This window comes from Mycteria americana, chromosome 1 (assembly GCF_035582795.1).
Source record: "Mycteria americana isolate JAX WOST 10 ecotype Jacksonville Zoo and Gardens chromosome 1, USCA_MyAme_1.0, whole genome shotgun sequence".
NCBI lineage: Eukaryota > Metazoa > Chordata > Aves > Ciconiiformes > Ciconiidae > Mycteria > Mycteria americana.
The window spans coordinates 54156392-54173693 of NC_134365.1; the positions used below are offsets into that span (position 1 = coordinate 54156392).

General features: G+C 38.4%; 1 protein-coding gene across 9 annotated transcripts in view; it reads left to right on the forward strand.

Moving 5' to 3' along the window:
• The first annotated feature begins 722 nt into the window (after positions 1–722).
• The window catches only part of ANO4 (anoctamin 4), a 109174-nt gene continuing 92594 nt past the window's right edge, over positions 723–17302 (forward strand). For 4 of the 9 annotated variants that reach the window (XM_075497982.1, XM_075497992.1, XM_075498013.1 and 1 more), the window contains exons 1-3: positions 723–822; positions 1615–1712; positions 3698–3856. In XM_075497982.1, the coding sequence (XP_075354097.1) occupies positions 774–822; positions 1615–1712; positions 3698–3856 (306 nt within the window). In that variant the 5' untranslated portion in view covers positions 723–773. Of the gene's footprint in view, positions 823–1614; positions 1713–3516; positions 3545–3697; positions 3857–6564; positions 6677–15117; positions 15165–17302 lie in introns of those variants that run through there. The other 5 variants (XM_075498020.1, XM_075498037.1, XM_075498046.1 and 2 more) reach the window with 3 other exon arrangements.

Below are 17302 nucleotides of genomic sequence, written 5' to 3' on the forward strand. Positions count from 1 at the left end.
TTATAATCTAAATGGGCAAAAGGATATTAAGAAAAAAGAACACACAGAGAAAATGTACTTGTTCTTTTATTAGAACTGTGCCTCAAAAACTGGGTGATTCTGGGTTCCTCTTTTTCTGCATAAGTTATCACTGTTAGTGGTGCAGGTGTTAACCCCCTCCAGCAGCTGTGAAGTCTCATGCAGGGGACTCTAATTTCAAGTAGCTGCAAACAATGGGAAAAGACGATCTCTTTAGAATTCAAAGATCCTATCTTCATTGAGCATCCATACTGATAATAACCAGGTACCAAAATAACTAGGAATCAAGAAAGAATCTAATCTGTCATTACATTAGTGAACATTGGAGTCCCTTCTGATTTATTTTTTTGAAGACCTGCAGGTAAAGTTCCAAATTTCCTTGATTTCCCTAACTGCACTTTTGTTTAAATGTTCCATTTAAAGTCTCTATAGCTGTTAGGGTTACAAATCCTCTGATTTTTGGATAGTGAAACATTTGGGGTAAGCCCTTTATTCTAAAGCTCTCCTAGCATGTATGTGTATATGAGTCATATGTCTATGAATGTTGATGGCTCCCAACTATGGGTCTGAAAATATGAAAACTAGTGCATTCCTTGGAAAATAATTCCTGATTATACAACTTCAGATATGCATATTACAAATAAAGTGCAAAGATAGCCAGAAATGCTAAACTTCTTGCTAGAGTGAAGTCTTCCCTGTTCTTCCACTTTCTTCTGGCATCCTTTTTCAGATGAAGGACTGGAGATTTGACATGCATGACTAGACCACTTTCCCACCAAAAACTGCAGTCAGACCTGGTTCTAGGTATTTTTTTTTAATTGGTTTAGGAAAACCGAATTTTGAAGTCATAACACAGGGAAAGGAGATGCAATGTCTGGAGATGGGTCAGCGAAGCTCAAGGTAGGAGAAAAGGTTCCATCTAGAATAGTGTAAGCCTGGAATACTGTGGACAATGCAAAAGCCCTGCAACTGCTATTTCCTGACACTGCTGGGCCAGCCTGACTGTCTCCTTATCATGTTAGATCCTCAGAGTTCTTGTAAGTCCAGGCTCAGTCTATAAAGCTGCCTTACAGGTTATAACAGAGGACAACAGAAGGGGTTCCTTCTCAGAGGCCATGCCAGTCTAGTAGGGTTTATCAGTCTGGATTTGACATTCTGTGTTCCTAAAATGAAAAGGACCTCCAATTACAGATAAGAGCCCAAGCTGCCTTTCTGAGTGAAAAATGACAATACTGTAGTTGGGAGTTTCACAAGTCCAAGAGAAAGTAGTTGTTTCAGGAAGTCATATTTATAGGGGAAGAAGTCCTACAAGTCAAATAACTCAGCTAAATCTCATAGACACTCTTTAATGTAAAGTTCTACATGCACTGATGAGTCAGTGTAGGGCAAACCATTTTTCTTCAGAGAACAATGAAACATAGGAAGCATAAAGGGCAAATCTATTTTTCTGGTGGAGTCACTACTGCACTCAGAGAAAGATACATTCCTTGTGGTACGCTCTGGACGGGTCTGTGCTAACATTTTAGTTCAGATCAGGAATGTACATTTGAAGTGAATCTCTCAATTGCCCCTACCCATGCTTTGTTTGCATTCCAGAGCAGTGTTGGATTTCAAACCTGGATTCCCTCTGGATGCAAATAAATTGTGAGATGTACTCCAGTGAATCTCCTGGACCAGACTACAGTGGGCCCAAAGTAAGCCCTCAAGCCTACATAGTGTGGACAGCAGGTCCTCAGGACAGATTGTTTTGCTTTACAGACCCTTTCCTATTACACCACTTTACTTGCTAAAATAACATGTAGTGACTCTGGGACCTACAGAACAGGAAGGATGTTTCAGCAGGAGGCTTAGAAATCAGGACCACCAAGCTGACCCACTGCCTCTAAATCTCCTACTGCACCCTTCCTTTATTTAAATAACCTTAAATACCCTTTGGGGTTTTTTAATATCTTCTCAGCATAGATATTTTATGGAAAAAAGTAAACTGTGCTTCCTGAGCTGTTTTCATATTTAATGCTCTGTGAAAAATACTTCTGTTATCCTGATAATATCATTTGTCAGTGTGATATGCAGTATAGATATAAATGGTTTGCTACTATTATTTCCTTAGGGCTTAAGTCTTTTTTCTTGCCTTCTTTTCAGCTCAAAGAATTCTTCCACTATATCAAGTCTGCATTAAGCTGTGTCAGGAGTCAGGCACTGTAATAAAAGAATCTTAGAAAAATTCCCCTTTCTGCCTTCAGTGAATGGGATGTACCAGGGGGACGGGACATTTGGGATGCTTTCATTGGTTTTTCCATTTAATCGAAATGCCTGCTGAGAATCAGGAAGATAGTTTACACTAAACTCTTTGAATGGGAATGTTCTTTTTTTTTTTTTTTTTTTTTGTAAGAATGACTTGTCCTATTACTATGTTCACTTTTTGCGATTTAAATTAAGAAGCAGTTCTCCTATGGAGAAAGTATTTTGAAAATTCCCTACTGTTCCCAGATGTGAAAGGCAAAAAATTTCTCCCCCCCCCGCCCCGAGATTTGATCATGTATTATAGGGCATGGCTATTTCTGGCAGGAATCGTTGAACAAATTCTGGAAAACCAGAGAGGAATTAGCCTAACCCTCCCTTCAGCTTGGAGCTGGACTGACCTTGAGATCCCTGAAGGCCCCTGCCTATTATACTGCCCTGATGGAATGCTGTTTGTTCCTATATATCATTCACAGTGTGCATTTCTTGTACGAAATACTCCAGCCCACAAACTGCCACACAATTTCAACTTGTTTGAAAGCGAAAGCTTAACTCCTGCGCAGGACTTGTATTATGTGGAAGTAGTGTTAAATTGTGAGGAGGATCTGTAGAGAGTTTCATCTCATGAATTTCTGAAAAAAGACCAGTATTTTGGTCTTTTAGATCTCAGGAGAGGGACCTGCTTGACCTCCTATTAACAGTAAAATCAAGTTGTTTCTTTGTCAGAGTAAACATTTGAACAGGTACCTTTTTTGCAGGAAATAGCCAAGAAACAGTATTTATTGTGTTACGTACTGCTAGACCAAACACCAGGAACTTATTTTCAGATAAATCCAGTGGGCTTCCTCAGCTGTTCTTTAAGCCAAGAATACTCTGTAGTTAGTCTGATGAGGTATGATGAGGTAGGTACAGGACCTTCATATCCTTTCTGTGTCCTGTGAGGCAGAGGTACTATAGTCATTGCAAAGCAATGAGAATCTCTGTGCCAGTTCTTAGTGTTTCTCACCACAGTAAATGTTCGTGCCATTGTTTATTCTTCTCACATGTACAAAGACATTCTATCATCCTAAGTTCTTAATTTTAAATGTACGCTTCAGTAACACTATTCTCTGCTTTATTTTATATGTAAGAGGTTATTCCTCATTTTCTGGAGGGTGGTGGGAGGAAGGTTGGCTTGTGTTCTCTATTCTCTCCTCTCCCATGCCTATATGACCAAACATCTGCCTAAGACAACCTCCTGGTTTTGAAATGGGGAAGTCTGTACTACTTTCAGATGACCTCAAAGGTACTGTATGTAAAGCACCTAAAAACTTGAACATCTTGTTCTGATTACTTATCTTTCCTGTTGAGTGTTACTGAAAACTGCTGATGCAAACAGCAATGCAGCAATTACCAAGGCAAATTAACATTACTGAAATGTTTGACTTTCTCTTTACAGGAAGTACCAGATAAGAACAAAGCTAATGGACTATATTTTAGAGATGGGAAATGTCGGATTGACTACATCCTGGTATACAGAAAATCTAATCCACAGACAGAAAAGAGGGAAGTATTTGAGAGAAATATCAGAGCAGAAGGTCTTCAAATGGAAAAAGAGGTAAGAGAGCTTTCTTGATAAAACCTTCCAACATTTAAAGCTGTGTAGAACTGAGGGTATGAGTTTTGTTTACGCCGAAACCTCTTTACTGTGTTGTAGCAGTGGAAAAATGCTTTTAAGCATGCCTAAATATAGGCTCTTTATTGCCAGAGCAGTGGGAAAGCATAGCCTAAAGGAAAATCAGACACATGAATTGAAGGCCAAAACAGGCCATTACAGTCATCCTTTTCAAACTTATGCACAAGTAGGCCACACAACTTCATTCACTGTGCTGTGCAATAGAGAAAACAAGTGCTGGGTTTCAGTAGCCTGAATTCTACTGAGTGCAATCTACATTTCTGCACCTATGTTTCCTTTTAGCTACCTGCTCCACTCTTTGCTGAGGCTCTTGGTACTCTTTCCAGAGACCTAACTAAACCCCTGCCTTCCTTTTCCTGTCAGTTTAGGCACAGGGACTAGAGAGGTATTTTGGTAGTTTGCAACAGCCTAAAATCTCTCCTTCTGTCTTAACCCTAAACTTTGAAATAATTGGACAGTGCATATGAATCATTTATATCAATGTTATTTCCAACACAATGTCCTAAAACAGTAAACCTTTTCTGGACAAGAATGTAAAAATGAATGTAAAGTGTCTAAAAATGTTTTGATGTGATAGGTAGCAGGAGCAAGGCTTAAAGAGATCATCTCTCTTTTGCCTAGGCTATGTTCTTTCTTAAACTTTTGTAAGTGTGCTCAAACAGGCCTTAAGTCTCACGTCTGTGCGGAATAGATGTTGCCAAATATTCAGCTTTACTTGTGCTTGATCGACTCACACTCATGCTAATATGCATTGTCATGCTGTCACTGATGGAACGGTAGAGGAATTTTCAGGTTTACAGGCTTTGGTCAATTATGTAGGTGCTGTACATATATCTCCCTTTCTTTCATGGAATTCCCGGTACATGAGTAGATATTCTGCCTGTGTACTTGAAAGGCACACTTCTTTGGAGAACACTGAGGAGGAAAAAATGGAAGCTGTTTCTCTCCAGAATAAGGAAAATGCTTCCTTTCTTTAATTGTTTTTGAATGAACATGGTTACTGGTGAATATAAGTTTAGAAGACCATATCACTGGTTACATCAGCCAGTTACCGTAAACTATTCCTTCAAATAACCTGGAAGTTAGCATCTTTAGTGCTGCAGTAGTTGATTGAAGTTTTCAGTGGCAGCCATTGTTCACTTATTACGTTTCCTGTAAACATACCACTGTCTGTAGGAGTTGTAACCCAACATCCAAGAACACGAGAGTATTGCTGCAGCCGTTCAGCTTCACAGCCTAGAATTCTGCCCTGCTTCCACTAGGAGAGATGCTGAGGAAGTCTCTGAAGTTTGGCCAGTGTAGAAAAAGAACGTGGAATGAATCCTCCCTATTGATATACCTGCCCAATGATTTTGAACTAATCTTTTCCTACTTCGTGATTTTTGCAGATTTATTACTGTGCTAAGGTCAGCAGTGAAAGCTATGAAATCACTTTGTATTTTAAGCATTATGAAACTTATTGCAACATTCTGCACAGAATTATTTAAGTGCTTACTATAGAGTTTTGTTGTGGCTTTCAAGCCCATTTATTTGGACTTTGCTGTCTAGGCTGCATGAATGTTCTGCCCATTTGCTTATTCATTTCAGTTTCTATTATGCTACTGACATGCAGTTTTATTTCTTATTAATCTCATTTGGCCTTGGTGTGACTTCTTGCCAGCATCAGTAATTGTAGATTTTCTAAACTCAGAATGATCAAAATGAGGTTGTGTTACATGACTCAGGCTTATGCTTTTAAAATTTAGGGTAGCAACCTTTTTAACATACGACTCTGACCTAAATTAACCCCTAGCATGTATATTTTATGATCATGTTAGTTTCCAAGTTGAATTATAATCCTGAAGGAAATAAGTACATTCTTGGTACACTCCTTCCCCCTCCCCGCAGAGTAACAACTGTGCTGCATAACACTTAGGTTTAAACTAAGCGGTGTAATCGGTTAATGCCTAGATTATTTCTCATTATTTTTGCTTCTCCTTTTGGTGAGACTATGCATCATTCTGAGTTTCAGTTCTGGAAGATTTTAACAGCAGGTCTGTTTTCTAATTGTTCATACATAATGTATTGCTTCTACTGGGAAAAGTTTGCTCCTGGATAAAACGAGAGAATTGTCTGTGGCTTTGGCCACATAACTTACACAGAGGCAACAGGCTGTAACCACTGGACTGAAAGAAAATTTTTACCTTCCATGAATTTTGTGCGGTTGTCGGTTCATTCTCCTTTAACTACTGGATGTTCATATATTGACATTTGATTGTGTTCGTCTTGTCTTTTTAATGTAAAATCAGTGGCAGAGAGGAAAACTTATAGAGCTGTTCACACTGCAGTTTCAAAAACATATTCCTCAGTAACACTGCAGAGAGAGAAAAATGCACTGCAGTGGCTCGTTGAAAAGTGTAGCACAGCAAAATACCCAGGAAATGGTGGGTGCAGGGAGCGAAGTGTTCACTTAACAGCATGAAATGAGAAAGTGAATCTAAAATGAATTAATAAATGTTGAGATAACTTCAGGCATAATGTCAAGATCATGTAGCTGAGAAAGGTCTGAACAGGTATATGTTTCTGACTCTAGAAAAAGGTGATGACATTTTGCAGATATTCCCCAGTGAATTCACACTTGCATTCTGCAGTTATACCACAACACTCTCCCATGGAAGTTCTGCCAGGTTTGGTGCTTTGCATATCCAGTAGTAAACAACGAGGGGATCCCAGACCAAGGAACAGATCATTGAATTAGTGAAGGTATGGAAAATAGAGCTCTAAGAGTGAATGCTAATTGAGTGTAACAGCATAAATCATTTTCTGACCCTTTTCCCTGCTTTTCAGTGTATACTGGGTCTGGGTAGGATGACTGTGTTGTCCTAGTCCAACATGGATCATATCCAACGTATATAATTGTATGCATAGAAGCTCTAGGTAAGTTCACTGAAAATATAGGTCACTCCAGGAAAAGAAAGTGCACTTTCTTTTCAGCCAGATATAAAAAATTTCCTATATTGATTTATCCTTTTTTACAGTGTCTCACAAGCAAGATAAAGAACTATGATATCCTGGCTCTGGAATTCTTGATGACCCTACTGTTTTCATTTTTTAGCACTCTTTGAAACAGAGTATTAGGTAAAATGGAGAGGGCAGTCTCCAAATGGAGCAAGTTCTTATCAGAGATGAGGTACCAATGGTATTGCCGGTTTGTAGGCACTGATACCTTCTGTAAATATTACACAAGACTCACACCTGCCAGAGTTGACTGGCAAATGATTAACAGGAGGCAGGGTACTACTGTCCACATTCTCAGGGTTTGTTTCATATTTATCCAAATACAAGATAAACCTGAGACTAAGATCAGCCCACTGACTCTCAGAAAAAAATAACTTAGGGTCACTTCTACGTAAAGAGAAAATACAGATAGTGTCTGTCATTCCAAGTATAGTGTTCATCTCTCTGGGACAGTAAAAACCCAGCTTTTTTCTGGAAAACCTATCTTTTCAAGACAGAATGAAGAGTCAGATTACATTGGGCCCATGGTATTTTTCACAAGAATAAAGATTTATAAATTCAACCTGTTGGCCAACATCCAGCTAAGTTCACTTATCCCAAATTATTCCTGCAGCTTCAACTAATGTATTTTAATCCCTATCCTAAATGACCATTAGAACTAAGTCACTGTAAAGAGTAACTATGCTGTGCTGGTACCTGGATACGGTATTACAGACATCTTTCAGTAAGGTACTTTAAATTATACTACACTAACAGAGCATGCACAGAGGTAGCCAGCATGGAGCAGCTAACATACCTAACTTGTTCACTTGCAACCTATGTAAGCTGAACTGTAATGCAATGCAAATGCAGGATAGAGGTAAAGTAGTTCAAAGAAATCTATGCTGGATGAACAAGCACAGACCACCTTTGGATTTGTAATTCGTAAAAGAGAAGTAGAAGGTCATGTTAGATTTAAGTAAATACTGTGTATCCAAAATTAATCTGATGTTGGGTAGGATCTGGTCATATAGCCCTAGGAATAGACTACATTTAGTTTGAACTTGGCATGTTTGGGGGGGGGGCGGGGTTCGCTTCTTTTTTTTGCTTCAGTGCTGACTGCACTGAACTAATTCATACAGAGTAGTTTTACTACTAAATGTACTTCATACATTTTGCTTAATGATTGTGTCCAAAGTTTTTAATTCATAATTTGTAAGTTGATTTGATACAGTTTATTTGAAAAGGCATTTGACGTGCCAGTAGAAATGGATCGATAGAAAGGTAGTAAGGGGGAACTAATCACATGAATAGTGAAAGTAGTATTCAGGCCCTTTATTTTTTATATTTTGCATATTTATGTATACTAATGTTTCAATATAAAAGCAATTAACTGCTTTAAAGAAATAGCATTCCTTACTGCCTTAAAAAGCAGGTCTCCTCACAGCTACTGGATGCAGAATATGTTTCAGGAACTAGTTTCAGATATTTTACAAAAAAGCAGTCAATCCATTTGGGCTTCTGCCCTCACACTGATCTTTGCGTCTCCCAGATGAAAGAAGATGTTAGTGTAGTGTACTGGTCCAATTTTCAGGAACAATCCAAATTGTGTGGTTTTTGTGTTACATGCCTGATTAAAAATTTAAACATTGGCACCATAAGTGTCAAGCTGTCACCAGGGCACCTCTAATTGCGTTCACTTCCTGCCTCAAGCAGCAGCTGACATTTCTGGGGCAACATCTGGCAGCTGATACACAGCTGGTGTATACAGTAGGCAGTAGAACTATGCAATAGTTGTTCTCTGGCAAAAAAACCCAAAAAGACGGAGAAGAGAAAAGCACAGTATAACCTTCAATTTTGTTGTATGACCAAGTATCTACTAGCAGGTATAATCTGAGTCTGAAAGTTATGTTAATCTGAGTCTGAAAGTTATGTTTTGAGATCTTTTTCAGCAGTTGATACAATATAATTACAGGATACTATTATTTCATGACTTTTCAAGTTTGCAAGCAGATGTAGATAGGTTCATGGTGAGGTAGCAGGAGTTCTGTGAAGCAGTTTCTCTTAATGTGGCTGTAACTTTGCACTAATGGGGCAGGACTTTAGAGGCTAGAAACATGTATTCAGTAAGACACTTATATTTAGCAGCAACCTGGAGCCTGGTTTAAAATGATGAATGTTGAGAGAAATTACAGATGACAGAAAGAGCACACAATATAGTATCTCCGTGACTCTTGGCTCATCCCTGAGTGTAAAACCAAAATAGACTTATGACCATGTCAAAGTGAGGTAAAAGTTAGAAATAAAGGATGAGTATGAAAAAAAAAAGAACTTCAAAGACTGAAACTTTAAGTGTAGTTGTGCTCAGAAAGTGATGATGTGAAAAAGAAAAGAGATGTTATAATCAACAGCTATTCCTCCTGAGCATAGTCAAATATTGTCATCTTTCTTTCTGGCAAAAATAACATCTACTACTTTTTGTTGTTGTTAGTACTGCAGAGCCAAAACAGTTGTGTGAGACTGAGCTGCTTTTTTCTGGTTTGTGCGTCATTGCTGCAATTGTTCATGAGAGCCCTGTTACATAAACGTTATTGCTGATTGTGATTCATGGGCAGAAAAGAATTAAGCTGACTTCCAGACCTCAAGTGGCATTTGCAGATCTGAGTGAGGAAAGGTGTTTTATAAACTTAGCTTATGTAATTTGGTTCTCGGAGAAGCAGTGCACAATAAAATCTCTGTGCCTTTGGAGTGACTGCAAGTTTCTTTTTCGGTTATGACTTTGGTTTATTCAGTTATTGAAAGAACAATAACTTGTTTGTAACTTATTGCTGCTATAGATGTTAATTTAATCAACCAGGCATACAGTTTATAACAGAATGCTCAGCCTATGGCCCAATAACTATTTGCAGCTTGACAGGGGAGTTTGTGTGGTGGTCAGGAGCAGGCTGCGGGTCAGCTGGGGAATCTTTTTCTGGCTGCTATTTTCCTTCGGTGCTCATATCCCTTCCCTGTCATGTTGAGCTTACTCTGCACATACCAAACCCCCCTATCTACTAGAGAAAAGAGTGACTAGGGAAAGATTCCACCACCAAAATTGCATCTGCTGTCCTCCAAGCTTTTTTTACAGAGGAATATATTTGTGCGCATGCACTGGGTGACACACATGCAGTATATGCCCTGCTGCTAGGAAGCACCAGGACAACTGTGCATGTGATGATCATCCATACTGTGCAGGCATGGTAGGTCAGGCCACATAGAGGATGTCACCTATGGCTAACAGGCTTCCCTTTAGGACAAACTATATAGCTCCCCACCTAGAAAAATTAGGGGTTGCTGACCTAATAAGTCTCTTAATTCCAACATGGTTTACATCTTCCTTTTCTGTTCTATAATAATGTGTGACTCCTTTAATTGCAGTGGGGCAGATTGCTAGCTGTCACCTTATTTAAGCCAACAGCTCAGTGGCAGTTTATGCTAGCTGAGGGATCTGTCTTTTACATGTTAATGCATTTTAAATTACATCATTTTGTATTTCTTACAATTTACACATCCTGTCTTTCCTTGCTGATTTCATTTTAAACCATACTCAAGGACATTTTCAAGAAGAAATGAAATCAAATTCTGTCCTATTCTTTTGCTTTTTTAATAGTGATGGAGGACCCTCTAGTTACTGTCAGTACCTCCAGACATCACACACTTACCCATGTACATGCTTGGACACATATGCACTCATGTATACACACTGTGGAAACAAGGATAGCCAATATCTGTCTCAAGGTAAAGACAAAAAACAATGTAGATGTTCCAGTCCCTTGACATAAGGGAGAGAACTTTGCTTTCATGCTAGAGCTGCACTAAATAAAATAGTAAGACGTGAGTAACAGCGGCATGCATTTCCCCCCTGTTTGAGTAACTGGTGTTTGGACAAAACTAAGCCTTCTTGGTCTTTGGAGAAGATCACATGTAGTTCAATGTTAATCTACTACTGTAACTAATATCAAGCATCCGGTAGCTTTCATGCACTCTAGTAAGTTGTTTCAGTCTCTCATTTTTCTGATCCTATTATTCAATATGTAAATATCTACAGCTAATGAACTTACAGTACAAATTATGCAGCCTGCAGGAGCTGTGGTTTCACGAGCAGCATAATATCCCATTATTAGCAGGTGCAGTTTGTTATTTAATGTTTAAGCACTGTGTCTGATTGCATCCACAAATCACGGATGGAGACATCAAAGTGACATAAACTATGCCTGCAAAAAGGGAACCAGACTGAAGTGCAAGCCCACCACATGCATTATAAGTGAAAGTGCTTCCAGCTATTTAATTTAAAACATTGGGCTGTTCATTTCATCCAAATTCAGCCAGAGCAAGTTAAAAACATGCTGGTCTTCCAAAGATTTATTTTTAGTTCATTAGATAATGCAAATAGCAACTGGAGTCTCTTTTCGGCAGTGTTTTACAGAAAAATGTATAGGTACAAACAGAACAATGCCCTTTTCCAGAGAGTGCTGTTTACTAGAAAGCATCGTCACTAAACAGTGGAGGAGTTTCTAGCTACCTGGGCTTCTGAGGGAAAATGTTTTAGCTTTCAGATACTTTGTCCACTGTACGGCACAGTGGCAATTTAGAAGAGAAATTTGAGGAGGTACATGGAAGTCTGGATGAATAGAGTCTGAACTCAAATTTCAGTGTGGAGTTTTTAGAAGTAACCTTCTTGATTGTCTGAGGGAGCCTAGAAATTAATATATTTCTGAGTTGACAAATTCCAGCCTTTAACAGGACTTTGTAAAGCTAGTAGACTAAGAAACAGTTGCTGAAAATTTGATCTACATTTGAAAAAAGTATGGCTTTTTCATGGTGTATGGAGGTAATATAGAAAATATGTAGATAACTGAAAAAGGATAAAAAGGCCCCTGAGATACTTCTTTTCTTTCAGGAATGTTTAGTAGGATTTTTTTGTCCAAAAGTTTCCTGTCATCAATCTTCACAAATCAGAATGTCAAAAACCTTTTGAAGGACAGCAGGCTCATGGAAAAAAACAGACCAGCAATAGATTAAAAAAAAAACAATGAAAGTTACATATGAGATGTCCCATATATGTCAAAAGTCACCTTTCCATTTACAATAATTGGTCTTAAACTGCAATTATTTTTGAGATGTTGTTTGCCTGCCAGTGACATCAGGAACAAGCGTAATTCACAAGGCTACAATCACTTAATGCACAGTGAGAGTTTTCATTGCCCAAAGGTGACATGACTGGTTTGCTGCAACATTCCCTGATAGTACTGGCTTAATGAGCAGAAATCTAGAGCTGTCTGTAGGGAACAGAAAGACAGAGTATATAGAAACGCCAGCAGTAGGTTTTACATTCTCATTTAATGTTGATGATTTTGGTGTTGAACTTGTTTTGAAAAGATGGCATTTCACAGCATTACGCTTCTGAACAAATAGTAACAATTTCAAGTGGCCACAGTACTTTCTTGGTCTAGGGGACATTTGCATCTTCTCCTGCAGCATGAAGTGGTGTGGGGCTGCTCTCCCTGGAAGTAGTCCCAGGAGGGAAGCATGAATCTGGAAAGGACAATTCCGTTTCTCACCCACTTTTGGTACAAGAGGGCCTCTCGTCGGCCGATTACTTTCTTTGTTATACCAGGTTAATTGGGTCATGGAGTGGAGCACTGGTGCTCTGTGCCTTGGATTAACTGTATTTTAACTGTGGTAAGAGCCTCACAAAATAGAGCTAGTCAAATTACCTCAGTGCTCAGACATTATTGAAAAAGACGTTTCAGTTTATGGCTCTCTGGGCCCAAATTAAAGCCAGCATTATCCACTGCATATTTACATATTTGTTTCTTGCTACTTCAGAGTCGTAATGAAGTGATGTTGTAAATGAAGTTTAATAAAGCCTGACCTGAGGGAAAAATGTTCCTGAGATAGCCACATCGACTGAAACCTCTGGCAGCCAATTAGTCATGTTCCCCTGTTTAAAGTTTTATCTGGTTTACGACACTCTGTTCTGTGCACAAATATCTTTCTTATTCTTATATGAAAGCTTTTAAAACAATCTCTAAAAGTACCTTGTAGGCAAAGCAGTGTAAAGACCCATTTCTTTCCTCTTGGAGGTGTTAATGGTACAGTACTTACTACTTTTCTTAGATACAGCTTGTTGTTGCTTCTGTTAATAGACTCAAATAGATCTTTCCATTTGTAGCAAATAAGATTGACTCCCGTTTCTGAAGTCTCCACTGTCAAGCACTAATATAAGAACTTTGTGCTTACTTTTTTTAACAACCATCTCTTATACCTTTTTAAAATTCAAAACTTTCCATAAAGCAGAAAACCTCCACAGTGAAAATGTAGGCAGGAGAAGAACAAAATGGAGACATGTAAATCTGGAAACCATGACTCTATACTTTCTCTTGCAATATGCAAAATTCATGTTATTTTTAATGACTGGTAGATTTGGAGACATTTGCTCTTTGTTTCCAGTGTGGTTTTTTGACGTTCCCCTTTCATGTTAGTTTATAAAAGTCATGTTTTGAAAAACTCTCATTGTAGGCTAGTCATAATGGTAGAATATTGAGGGATTTTCATATTCACATACTTCTATACATAAGAAGTAGAAGTATATAGTTTTCCTATATCTTTCTATGTCTCTGTAATATCATATCTAGCATTGAGTATACACCATTTCCTTATGTATAAAATGTAAAGGTTTGAATTTAGGTATAGATAGGTTTTAAAATGAAATTGTTTGGAAAATTAGCTGCTATAATAGACTGTTACAACTCATCCATCTAATTTTAGTGTATTCTTTTCACATTTTTAGTTTAATTGGCTTAGTTTCAGAAGCAGAAATTGGTTTTTGGAAGAAGCGTATCAGCAAGTTTATTTGCTTGACTGGTAGTTGCTAAATTCCAATGAACGTATTTTTCTTCACTTTTAACATTCTTCTCTTTTCTTCTTTTTTTTTCCTGAGGAAAATTGCATGAAGACTTTTTAATCAATCTACTAAAACCTCTTTTATTCAGGTCATTCCCTTTAAAATGGCCATTTAAATGAGACACTTATAACATTCTCATGATACCACTAGTTGTGCAAATCTGATTTTCTCAATTACCAAACATCAATAAAAATAAAGTTCTGTAATGTAATTTGTAATTTCTTTAAAATAGAAGCTGTAAAGAAGTTATCCACATTTAGGAGAAAGCTATTCAGACATGTTTACATGAGTCACTTTTTCTGACTTGTTTGTAACGCAGGCATGTAAGATACTTTTGGATATAGACTTCAATTTGATGGCCTGAAGAGGATTTAGCACCTCTGGAGTGTACAAATTAGGTCTGAAAGTCACTTCACCAGGTAACACCAAGCATGCTCCAGTTCATGATCCTGCACGTTATTTTGAGTAGGGAGCGAAAAGCAAAAGGAAGCTGTTTTTTTCTTTGTTGTAATCCATTTTGTTAAAAAGGAATGTATAAAGTTTCTGTGGAGATGAGGAGAATCCCATGAAAGATACTTGATTTGCTCGTAATACCGAGCACTTGTCAACTGGCTCAAAGCCAAAAGGTGCTCTCTATAAAGGTTTTTCTTAGGATCATTTTCTTCACCAGGTCCATTTCTTTAGAATTTTTCTCCTTCCAGTGTATGCACATTGACTAGGTAGGTAGTGAAATCACCATCTCTTAAGTTTGTTAGCAAATCAGAAAGCACTCTTACCTAGTCCAGACGACTGGCTCTTTCCCTGCCCTTTTATAAAATCATAGAATAATTTGGGTTGGAAAAGACCTCAGGAGGTCTGTAGTCCAACATCTTGCTCAAAACAGGGTCAGCTCAGGACTTTCATGTGCCTTTTGTCCAGGTGGATACACCTATTCATTTTTTATGTCTGCTTTTTTTTTTTTTTTCTGTCTTTCCATTCCATAAAGGAGCCCAGCTACTTTTTACATTTATCTTAAATGAAAGGCAGACGTTACACTCAGTTTTAATATGGGTTAGCCTAACCTCCAGTAATTCCAGTAAGTCAGAGTTTTACTGCACTGCTCTTTATATGTTCTTCTCCACTCAGAAACTTGTCTTTCCATACCTAGACTTCTGTGCCTTTCTTTGCCTTGTAAGTTAATAATCTGATCTGCGACCTCATTTTCTGGGTAATCTGGAGAAGCTCAGGCATTCCTACTGTCATAGGAGTGCTGATGGGAAGGCATGTCTGAAGGTCATCTTCCTGAAGCAGAAGTGTCACCAATGCTAGGTCAGGATGGCCATGGGTTTTTTCTTCTGTATCTGTAGTTCAGTGCAGACTACAGCCTGGCCCTTCATCTCCAGAGTTCTTGAATTTGTACTGTGAGTGCTATTGCTATTGGAAACTGTGGCTTTCTGAGACAGGATTGGATTAAACAAATGTCCTGAAACAGCAGTTGAGTGGATGGAAGCTGTGGTATGTAGAACATCCAGGGTCAACAGTCTTGTGCAAATTTATGGATTTTATCATTAGCTTCAGAAATTCACAGGAGAGAAGAATTCAAGTAATAAAATACAGAAAGTACTGACCAAAATCAAGAGGCCTTTTAAAGTGCGAAGGACGCTAGTGGGAGGCTTTGTTATTTACAGATCTTTATTTCCCTACGTGTTCTCTGTAGGCAGAATGAATAAGGTGGGATGGGAGAAATGGATGGCAGTCCAGGCCTTGTAAAATGTTCTGAATCACTTGCTGTCACCGTGATGTGTCCCAGACAGCTAAGCAGTGAACTAGAGCCACCCATGAAGGTGCAGTTGTAGGAAGTAGTGTGTCTACGCTAGTGCAGAAGTTGGGGTGGGTGGTGAGGAGGGTAACAGGAGTCCAGGGAGAATAAGGTGGCTGTCCTGCAGAGCCCCAAGAGGGAAAAGAACCATCTTATTGACTGTAGCTGTTTGCAATGTAGATATCTGGCTGGGGAGGAACAAGCCCTTCTGGGCAGCAGTTCATCTCAATCTGAGGAAAACAGAACAAATGAATTGTACCCTGAAGGTGCCTGTTCCTCTCCATTGCAGACATCTAAACATAGCTGCCCTGAATCACAACAGTGATTCAGTCTGCTCCTTGGGAGCAAGCCTTCAGGCAGCTTCTCAGGATCAGTGGGCTTAGAGCCATGATAGTGCCAGTGCTTTGACACAAACATAGCAGCCTGCCAGAGTCCAGCAGGGGAAACTGTGTCAGATATATGGCACACACCGTATCTATAAACTATTAAAGATAAGTGGTTTTTGTTTGTCCTGTGCCCAAGTGATATCTATGAACTCACGTGAGTAGATCTGTGGATTGCAGGATCAGCCCCAATACTGGTGGAGTGTAAAGCAAAGAGCTAACAGAATTGTGACAATTGTAAAGTTTAATTTTAAAACCCCCAAGCTATGGAATAGATTAATGTTTCTGCAGATGTTCCTTTCTTTAACATCTGTTCTTTGCTGTTTTGACTGTGAGTTGATGAGTGCTTGCCATGGCAACTTACTTGTCCATGTTGGCCTGAAGGTTGAGCACATTGGAGTTTTGGGAAAGATGATGGTCAGAAAGCATTAAGAGGAAGCTAGCATCAAGATGGGGAGGCATATCCGCATTAAATCACAGCACACAAGTAAGAAAAGAACCCTTCTCACTGTATAACTCCTCCCTCAGATAAAAATCTGAGTGTAAAATATCTTTAGAAATACAACACAAGCCCTTAACATCTTGAAACAAATCTTTTGTATTTATGGAGGATGACTTAACAGAAGGCAGGGGAGGAGAAAGGAAAGGAATTAATAGTCATTAATATAGGTTAGACTCAGCAAACAGTTTTAGCTGAGGAAAGAGGGAAATATTTTGAAAATGTGAAAACATTTCATTTAAACAGATTCAAAATTAAATGCCTGATATTAAAATGCCATGCTAGTTGATAAGAAGGGCTTAGCTTTACAAAAGAGAAAATGGAAAGAAAAAAAAAAAAGAAGAGAAAATGTGTAGAAGTGATTATATAATCCGGTAATACAACAAAACATGCTATTTTGTGTAGACAATATTTAAGCTTAAATCAAATTGAAATTTTTCGTGCGTTTACCTACAAATTTTTAGGAATCTTATTCAATTTGCTTCATTTGCATATCATTTATTCAGTTTGGTGTTGAAACAAAATGCATTTCTCTCTTAAATGGCATCACAGCCGATCACTGAAATGTTCATATAGGACTAACTATGCCTAGCTAACAAAAGTTTTTATTTGCTAATTCTGTTCTTAATTTATTTCATAGACTACCTGTAAGGCATCAAGCGTATTTTACATCAGATACTGTGTAACATAAAAGAAAACCTAATTTCCTAAACTTGTTACTAGATTCCCAATGCAGAAATGAGCTGACAGCAGCTTTTGCAGTCAG